The sequence below is a fragment of the Taurulus bubalis genome (genome assembly GCF_910589615.1).
Source record: "Taurulus bubalis genome assembly, chromosome: 13".
Lineage (NCBI taxonomy): Eukaryota > Metazoa > Chordata > Actinopteri > Perciformes > Cottidae > Taurulus > Taurulus bubalis.
In genome coordinates this window covers 13,696,481-13,706,927 of record NC_136601.1, presented here as the reverse complement: position 1 = coordinate 13,706,927, position 10,447 = coordinate 13,696,481, and the positions used below count along the sequence as shown (strand labels likewise).

General features: G+C 41.6%; 1 protein-coding gene across 1 annotated transcript; it reads left to right on the top strand.

Annotated features, from left to right (window-relative positions):
- Positions 1-2,791: 2,791 nt before the first annotated feature.
- hrh2a (histamine receptor H2a) lies at positions 2,792-4,495 on the top strand (the record flags this gene model as incomplete). The annotated part of the gene is made up of 3 exons (XM_079228796.1): positions 2,792-3,797; positions 3,971-4,142; positions 4,486-4,495. 3 exons carry the CDS (start codon positions 2,792-2,794, stop codon positions 4,493-4,495), a joined length of 1,188 nt encoding a protein of 395 aa, XP_079084922.1.
- Positions 4,496-10,447: the final 5,952 nt, after the last annotated feature.

The window sequence follows — 10,447 nt, the reverse complement described above, 5'->3', positions numbered from 1 at the left end:
CTACAGAAGCATATCATCCTTCAACATGAAGGTGAATGACTTTGACTGTGACTTTCTGCTGCAATGCGACTTGATGAAGTCAAATGACATGCAAGTCATTTGTGCTAAATAAGCTTGAGCTCACAAGTGATTCTTGATAATGGAGTGGGCCGGATTGTATATTAATAAAGTTTTATTATAACACAAATGTTTATGCAAAAATAAACAGGAAACGAATATGGTTATGCTCTCACACACATGCACTGTAACATGGGAAAAGAAACTAATGCAGTTGGCTGAAGGCAGATAACAACTGAACACACACACACACACACACACACACACACACCCTTATATACATTATGTCCCAGGGTTAAGACGAGGTTATTCGAAAGCCTCTATTGCCTGTAATACATGTCCATATGAGGACATTCCTCACAGACGCGTATTGGATCTGAGCCAGAACTCATTCAAAGTGTGCACATGTGTTTGTGAGTGAGACAAGAAAGTGGTTGACAGTGTGAGACAAATTGTGATGATGAAAACATTTGAGATGTGTGGTCTCAGTTAGTCAGTCAGTCCGTGGCTCTGTAAAGTATAAAGGCTGAGATGGCATGTGCATTTGAGAGCTGCACTTCATACGTTAGTTGTGTTATCAGTGTTTGCTCTGGAGGAAGTCTGTGACAAATGTGTCCACGGAACAAAGAAGTCAACATTAAAGAGTTCACAGATTAGACATGGTGTTCTGGTTTCAGTAGACCCAGATTTTAATTAATAATAATTATAATAATTCATTTTAATTTCTTTCCGTGGCTTTTTTTTTATTATGGAAACTAACGTTCTTTTTTTCCGTCTCCATGTGAAGGCAGCGTGTGCACCTCTCCACGTCTCTCTCTCTCTCTCTCTCTCTCTCTCTCTCTCTCTCTGTTTCTCTCTCTCTCTCTCCCTCTCTCTCTCTCTCTCTCTCATTGAGGTGATAAGTGAGTGGCTCCTGATAAAGTAAAGTCTGGCAAATGTCCCAATGTCCATTACATTGTTAGAAAATAGAAGAACAAACATTACCCACCACCCACTGACGCAAACACATACTCCACACACAGATCCTCACTTATCAAGTAGTTATACTTATTCCACCAAGCACACATTAAAAACTCATGCCGGCATGCCATTAATGAGTTCACAGAAGACAAATAACACTCTGAGACTCTCTCGACAAGGTCTGTGGAAGAAACAAAAGCTTACATATCTAAAAGAAAATGATATTTGTCAAAATTATCTTTACAGGAAATTGTGTTGATGTTGAGTGTTTATAAACAACCTTTTTGTTATTCATGGCCATTATTTGGCACCTGTATTTATAATCATATCATTATTCACTCGCTGCTCTCATCATTCAAACCAAACCTTCCATCCATGGCCTTGCTGGATCAACAATGTTAATCATATTTAACTGAAACCGAAATAAGACCTGGCTTCATCTCAGCTGTAGCAGATTGCTAAGAGATGCTGACTGTTTACACAGTTGCAAATCTTGGCCTAAACTAAACAAACTACTGTTTTGGTTTATGGTTTTATTATAGATAGATTGGAATTCCCATTAGTGGACAGTCTGAAATGGTAGCTTCACTTTTGACTGCAAGAAAATGGCCGACGGGAAATAATTGAACATTATAAGAAATTAATTAATTTATATCTGACAGCAGGCATAGCATTCTTGTGAAGATACATAATAGATGGATTAAATATGTTGCTCTCATACTGAACCATCTTTACCATCCTAAAGCATGCAAAGGCTTTAAGTTTAGCAAGCCACCGAGAGGAAGCTGTGCAAGAGCACCACCCTTACTGGTGCTACACATGAAACTACAGTGGCCACAGATCAGCAAAAGATAGTAAGATAGTCACACTTAGTCTTCTGGAAAATATTTTCAATTTATCACAGTTTATTGAAAATGTATCAGAGAATAAAATCATAAACATAAATCTTTAGAGTCCGCTCCAAAAGCAATTATTTGTTGTCTTTTTTCTCACACACTGCAAGTCTTTCTGTCAGTGGTAACTAATTCATTATCTTTATCAGCTACTTCAGACCTGGTGCCAAGTCAGTAGTTTATTCGTGCCTTGAGTTTCAACACTTTGTCTCTATGACTTGTGAATCTGTTTATACAAAAAATATTGTTCTGCAATAGTGTATTCCATCATTTAGTGTACTGTATCAACCCATGGATATAGAAAAGGGTCTCAGAGGCCATGCATGCCTAAAGATAAAATGTGTGCACATGCACTAAAATGAAATACTGTGTCTCAATATTTTTGTTAAACAAGAAGAATTAGAATGTATCCATAAATGTTTTTTTTTCAATGTTCATCCAGTTATGGTTGTGGTACATACATAGTGTTAATGCATGTAAAGTAGGCTAGAGTAATAAATAAACTATGTACACATGAATAAATTATATATAACAAGTTACATCTAAAATAAACCTCTTTGTTGAGTAACCATTCCAGTGTAATATCTGAAACTACACAAAATACTGTGTTGATTACCAACTGTGTGTCTCATCTCTGTCCAGTAGGTGTCACTACAGCCATAGAAGATGAGGTTGAGGCCAAAGCGATGCCATGGAAAACCAAGAACAGGAACACTCTGAATGATCATATGTAATCGTAATATATGTGGGGCCAAGGCTTATAATGTGTGTGTCCTCTTTGGGAAAAAGGGAGACCTCATTTAATATAAAACGTAACAATGATTCACATATAGTTTCAGTGTTGACGTCATCAGCTTGTCTCCAGTGAAGCACCAGCGATAATGTTGTCACAAGTGATGCTGGGTGTCACCCTGGCCCTCCTCATCTTTCTGACTGTCAGTGGTAACGTGCTGGTGTGCCTGGCTGTGTGCGCCTCCCGACGCCTTCGCTGCCTGACTAACTGCTTCATCATGTCGCTGGCTGTGACAGACTTGCTGCTCGGCCTCTTGGTCCTCCCTTTCTCCGCCCTGCTTCAGCTCAACAATGATTGGCCGCTCGGCCCGGCCTTCTGCAACTTCTACATCTCCATGGATGTCATGCTGTGCACCGCCTCCATCCTCACCCTCCTGGCCATCAGCGTGGACCGCTACCTGGCAGTGACCATGCCTCTGAGATACGCCTCACTGGTGTTGCCATGGAGAGTTGCTGTGGCCATGGCCAGTGTTTGGACAGTGTCGGTGGCGGTGTCTTTCTTGCCCATCCAAATGGGGTGGAACACCGTTAATGGCACAGTACAGAACCAAGGGCCCTGGGCTCCAGAGAGAAAATGTCGTTTTGAGCTGAACAGGCCCTACGTACTGACAGACTCTCTTCTCACTTTCTTCCTGCCTCTGGTGGCTATGTGCTGGACATACCTACGAATACTTCGCATTGCACGGGCACAGGCCAAACGCATCATCAGTGCCCGGCCAACTTGCATCACAAGCTACAACTACAGAAACAATCCTTCCACCAGTACCACTGTGGTTTCCAGCGTAACAGCAGTGGCTCTGCGAGAGCACAAAGCCACAGTGACACTGGCAGCAGTGATAGGGGCTTTTGTGGTGTGTTGGTTGCCGTACTTCATCATGTTCACAGTGTTGGGCCTAAACGAGCATCCAGACCCAAGCACAGTACCAGAATTCTCCATTGTGTTGTGGCTGGGTTACACCAACTCAGCACTCAACCCTATTCTCTATGGGGCCCTCAACAGGGACTTCAGGTCAGCCTACACCTATCTACTGAGATGTCGATACCCTACTCACAGTGGGTGGGTGAGCCGGCAGCCGTCTCCTACTGTAACAGCAGGTAAAGCTATAAAAAGCTTCACGTGTGTGGGTAAATCTGCACAGGTTTCAGAAATCCAATTATTTTAACAGTGGACGTATATTTATGAACAACAAAATGAAACCAGTGTAAACACATCATATGTTCTTATCCCAGGTTTTGTTTGACTTATTTTCCTTCTTTCCCCGTCTCAGCCAGAGACCAGCTGACGGAGGTGACGCTGCTGTGTGGCCACGCCCCTGCCACATGCAGGGCAGGTCAAACAGAGCAAAACATAATGCTTCAAGAAATGAACAGCAGGACAGCAACAGCAACTATCCAATTTGCAAACGGCACAACTGTTACAGATGTCAACGGCAATGAAAGGTACTTATATTATGCTTCATGAACACACACACACAAGACATGACCTGACATGATGCAGCGATGTGCATGACTACATGCATAGTCATGACTCAAAACTCAAATTGAATACATAAAATGTGACATCCAAATTGGGGGGGAAATGCTACACTCTCTTCACTCACAATGAAACCAAGAAAAGACCTTGAACAGTGCATTACGCTGTCTGTATGTGACACCCCACTCTCACTATGTAATTGCACCCATTGTATATTCTGTCTCTGTCTTACTTTTAAACACAACATCGGAATCAGTCACTCAAACATGTTATACTTTGCTAATGTCTCATTCCTCTCTATGAGTGCAGGTCGTGCTGAGCCTGTGCTGGTGAGGTGGGTGCTGTGTACTGCGGTTGCAACCAAGATCCAAAATCCATCAGCCTGAGAGGAAAGAGCAACAGACAGACGACGGAAGATGGACAGAGATTTAAAGCCCCTCTATTTGGAAGCCTTCAGTGCTGCAGTCGAAGCACCCACAATACGACATGTAAGTAGATATACACGCAGACATCCCCATGACCTCCCCACACCCAGACGGCCCAGAACAAATGAACTGTGACACACAGATCCTAGCGGTGTCATCCACGCTGCATCGGGCCATATGGCAATATGCTTATTAGGCCAAGAAATTTGCTTTTAGCTCAGAGGAGATACATTATCCAGTTTCACATCCTGCTCTCATTTCTTTGTTCTCACTTTGTGAACAGTAGCGACTAAGTGGTTTGCTCTTTGCATGTGCTGCTTTGGTAAGTGTGTATTAGTTAAAGCAACAAAACAACATATTCATGATAACCAATACTTTTAAAGACTGCAATTCAAACTTGAGAGCAGTTACTAACTTTATACATTAAAAGTGCAAACACTTCCCAAAATCCGACCATGTCAGCCAACATAAAGACGGCCTTATGAATGTTGTCATATTTCATGAAGCCAGTACGGCTAAAAAGAACTAATTAAACTGATTTAAAAGGACAAATCCTCACAGCACTCAAAAAGATCTTACAACTACTGTCTATATTTGGAAAGGAATTCATCTACAGCTGAGTGGGTTTTTCGAAAAACAAAAAAGGGCATTGTGACTAAATTGTAACCAGCAGAATTTATTGTTATTCATGATCTATTGTAATCTCTTTTCTTTTTGTGAACTATTTGTTTCAGTCTTTTAATTACTAAGGTATTTACTGACTATTCAAATTGTAAATGTATTGTGTTTATTTTTTAAATTATTGCTTCTTTGAAAAAAGGATAATTAGAGCAGTTACTGAGCGCTAAAATATTATTGTATGTGCACACAACTTTGTACATCTCTAGCACCCATCATACGTCCTAAAACATTCATGTGCAGCTCCGTATTGTAAGTGAGTGTTGATGCAGCAAATGACTGGTATCTACACCAAGAGGTGAAGCTAATCCACACTCGCCGCAGTGGTTAAGTGAATAATTATTTCCTCCCTGCATACTGTACACCCAAAGCAAGCGAATCCTTTTTTGATTGGCATGTCTCTTCTGCCTGTTAGCAACCACTCTCTCTATAATTCAACAAAACAAATTGGAGAAGATGGGACCTCAGCAACTCCACACCTCATCAGCAAGAACAAACTATATGCACACCCCCGGCCTCTACCAACCCAGGACCGAACAAATAATGATGCTTCTGCGTGGATGGAGATACAGCAATCATCACACATATGCTCTCAAACCAACGGTGGCTAGTATTGAAGATCTGGAGGACTGAATGAGACCAGCCGATTAACACATCGGTCATCAATTTCATGAACTACATTATTTATGCTGACTCGAGAGTGCACTCCAGTGGAAACACAACGTATCACAACTTTAACCTGGACGAACTAAATGGAAATGGATGTTTCACAAACAGAGATTGGAGGGGGAAGTGTGATAAATGTACTTTTATTAAAATAACCACTCCATGTAAAAATAATGTTATGTGTCTATTTCGAAGAATACAGATTGTGTATTTTCTGCTTATTCAGTGGCACAAAGCTGTCGAATGTAGGTATTGTATCATATTGTAAAAGTAACTGAGGACTAATAAATGTCATGTTCTGATCCTCTAAAATACATAATTACAACCATTCTGTATGAATAAAGGGCAGCTGAAAGAAAAAATATAAAGTATTTTACCATTTTTTAGAGGGCAAAACAAATAGGCTGTAGTTACCTATGGATAGGGATTATCATGTGGGATGATGCGGAAAACATTGTATGAGTGGTAATACAAGTACATTAGAAACAATTCATCACAGCTGTCAGCACACATTGCCTCAAACTATTGCCACATTAACACTTAACCTTCTCCATACTTCAAGCTATTTCCTTTTGGACTGACACAGAAGTGTACATAACATCCATCTGCATGTCAGATACCAGATGGAAACAAGTGATGGGGGTTGAACCCATTCAACAACATGAAAACACTTTAATCTAGCCATCAATACTTTGTGCAAGGAAGTGATCCCTTCTACCTTGAGTACACAGTCAAATATGAGGGACAAATACACAGTCCTCGGTCAGTCAGAGACAATTATGTGCACGTTTACAGTTAGATTATCTTGAAAAGGCTCTGCACTTAATGGGAGCTCTCAAAAGGATTCTACAGAGGAGCAACTCCCCCGAAAGATGGTCAATAATCCAAGATAAATAAATCATAAATCATTTAAGGAGGAGATTGCGGCTGGAAGCAGCGTTGGCATTAAGAATCAGCAAGGGAAAAGTGGGAACTGGTCATTTTTGAAGGCCACTTAGTACATGTGATTAGATGATGGTATAGTTTCCTGATTCGGTGCAATCTCCAGCCAGCTCACCTTTGCTTAACTTTGACCGAGATCAGCAAGTAGAACCCTTGATGCACCCCGATGTTTGAAAATGTATTATTTCATGATGTTTTAACACTATATAGGCTATATATACACATGCTACAATCAATTGCAGGTCAGAAGTCAGTATTCCTGAGTGCATCTTTCAGGGAAAACATGGCCGCCTGCTGAAAGATGATGTTTGTATGGCACCATTAGTGAAGAGAATACGATATAACTTTTAGGAAACTTTATGACCTTAAATTCTGAAAAAACTAATTTCAGACATTTTAAGGGATTCAAAGCATTAACATAGCAGCAAACAACTATTTGCTGGATAAAGATACATGGAGCAATGTCTACCTGAGCAGAGAATGAACTCTTCCTCTGTGTGTGTTGTTCTCCGAGCATCTCCTTGCTTTGTGGACATAGCCGGGCCGGCTACATGTGAGCAAGCCCCGCTGGTTAGCTCACGGCTGTCATACGGCGGTTACAGCTGATGACGCCATCCCATCAATTGGTAGTGTTCTAACAGCGTAGCACCCACCAACCAGTTGCCCTTCAGGTAAACATTGTTAGCTCTCTCTGCACAGCGTTTCACCACACAAACACTGCATAAAGTAACAATTGATGAACGGGTTATTTTGCCTAGGTTTACTATGTGCGCCGTCAGGTTGCTGTGACAGAAAGTCCGTTTATGTCGGAGCTAGATCGACCTTGCCCATGTTTACGACTTGGAATTCTGATTTACACTTTTTTGTATCGAAGGTTGCATTCTGAGTGCAGTGGATTGTTGTAATGTTTGCAGTCATTGCATCATGTATCAATTACCAGGACCATAACAATAACACTACGTCCTTTTTCGGGCTGTGTGTTGTGGGCTGCCATTGAATAGAAGGGAATATGCGACCATTTCTTCAGATGTGCAAATTGTTTAACTTTGTTATTAGTGTTGAGAAAAATACAGAAATGTGACGACCAGGATGTATGCGTGGATCAAAACACAGAGAAGAATTTCAAACTAAAGATAGTTTAACTTTTAAATATAACCTCTTGACTTCCTTTGTCCAGACTGCTGAAGCCTCTTATTTGGCTTGGCTGAACGTTAGAAACATTAGACAATATTTTTCTCCCCCATCACTTACAAGTAGCAGCACGAGGAGGGATTACTTCTTGAGAATAATGATTACAGTGAACAACTCTTTCCAGGTACGGAGCAGTGAGTATTTTATTAACCTAATAACAAACAATGCTCATTTAAGTGCCTTTGAAAAGGCTTTTTACAAAATCTGAGTCACAGTGAGAATAAAATGACAAACAGATGCAGTAAATGTTTCATTTAGGGGTTTCGTGGCTAAAAACCAGAGTAGTTCATAAATCAGAGAGTCCGTCTTATCTGTGCTCATTCTCTCTAACTTAAAGACATTTATTAGGCTTTCATCTCCTTTAGTCCCTTTATTCCAACATAAACAGCCCGTGTCCTTTGGTAATTCAGGTGACTTGCTACCCGTCTCCATCTCTTGACCATTGACAGCTCAAACTACATGAAAACCATTCATCATTGCTTCTTAAACATCAGATTAATGTGGGGGAAAACAAAACATATGGACTCTCTCTCTCCTTCTGTCACTCTGGTGCGCACACACACACACGCACACACACACACACACATACACACACACACACACACACACACACACACACACACACACACACACACACACATACAGTACCCACACTCGGCTAGCTCTGTATAAGCTATCAATCATAGATATTGTCATTATTCAACTGTGTCATCGACAAGCCCCTCTCCTTCTTTCTCTCTCTAGTCTCTGACTTTGTTTCTCTCTACCCCCTTTTCCCTCCCTCTATTCTGTCTCTCCCTGACACTATCTCTCAGACACAGACAGAAGAGAGGGAATCATGAATCATAAATCTTATGAATGCCATCTAAAGACTGCTCAGCGCTATGAGAAAGAGAGATGATTGATAGACGTGAGTGACTGCGACGAGAGCAAAGAAGATGGCCAGAAGGTTGTAACCAGCGACACTGAGGTCACAAACCGCAGTTCAAGGGTCAAATGTATCAGAGGAGGCACAATATGGCCAAGGAGGAAGGAGAAAATGGGGGATTGGGGGGAGGAGGGGAGAGAGTAAATGGTTGAAGGGGAAGTGAGAGAGGGAGGGAGGTGGAGGGTGTGGGGGGATGCTGCCACAGTGAGGCTAAAGCCATAACTCATCTTTTATTAAAAATAATGAAAAAAACTTAATGAGTTAATAATATCATGGAGAAGGAGATAGGGAGTGAGACAGAGATGGAGGAAGGGATGGGAGGATGGAGGAAAGGAAGGAAAAGAAGAAAGGAAATGAGGAGAAAGACACGACGGAGATAGAAAACAGAACAGGGTCAATGTGTGTCTCTTTTCACGCTTTGGTCATTTATTCAAGTTTTCAAAGTTCACACAAGATCCATTACAGCGGCAGGGACAATCATAGCGATCCCCCTCTTTCTGCCGACCTAAATCCCAAAGCCTGCTTGGTAATTAAAGGCACTTAACAACCAATTAACAGTGATGAGCTAAATTAGCAGGATATTGTCTCCTTTGACTAGGCTACTGCATTATCAGTGTATTGAAACAGCGATGAACAAACCTCAGTGGCCCGTGTTTGCATGTAGGCAAATGACGGATTAATTACTATTAAAACATCAGCATCTTAATGAGCTTGGAAACAATTAGAGAGGTCGTTAGCATGTGGAGAACGGCTGAGAACAGAAGAAGGGGGGAGGGGGGAGTAAGCACAAAACAAGAGAGAAATCTTCATTGGGAAGCAATACTGATTAAATGGACGTACGTTCGCACTCATCTCCCAATATCTGAGGACCTATTAAATACATGACATCACCATTTGTCTTTTCTACCATCAAGCTACTTTTCTCCTGCCATTATCTTTCCCCCTTTCTACTCCGACTTCCCCAACTCTCTGCCTTCGTTTTGCCTCTCATAAAAAACCTTTTTCTTGCTCTTCCACGCCTTTCTCTACTTTCTGCTTTTTCACTCCCATTTCTTCCTCCCTTCCTTCATGCTTGGGGGGCACAGTCCTGTGAAGGAATTTAATATGCAACTTTTATATGAGAAACCAATCGCATACGTCTGGGTCTATTGGGCTCGCAATCTATCGGCCCGGACGGCTAATGCAATAGAGAGAGCCGGGGCTATTTATCACACAGGGAGCTATCTTTTCCTCTCTCTCTCTCTCTCTCCCACTCTGCCCTCGCTCTCTCTGTCTTTATTCAAGCCCAGATTCCTGCCTGCCACTAAATCAGGCCAACTATGAGCTATGGCTGCCCAGAGGGCATCTCTTCTTTTATAGAGGGATTTGGATTTTGTATCTACTGGTTCCTCAGTGGTCGTTGAGACTGTGCTAACGGAAGCTATAAACATTCAACAAACAA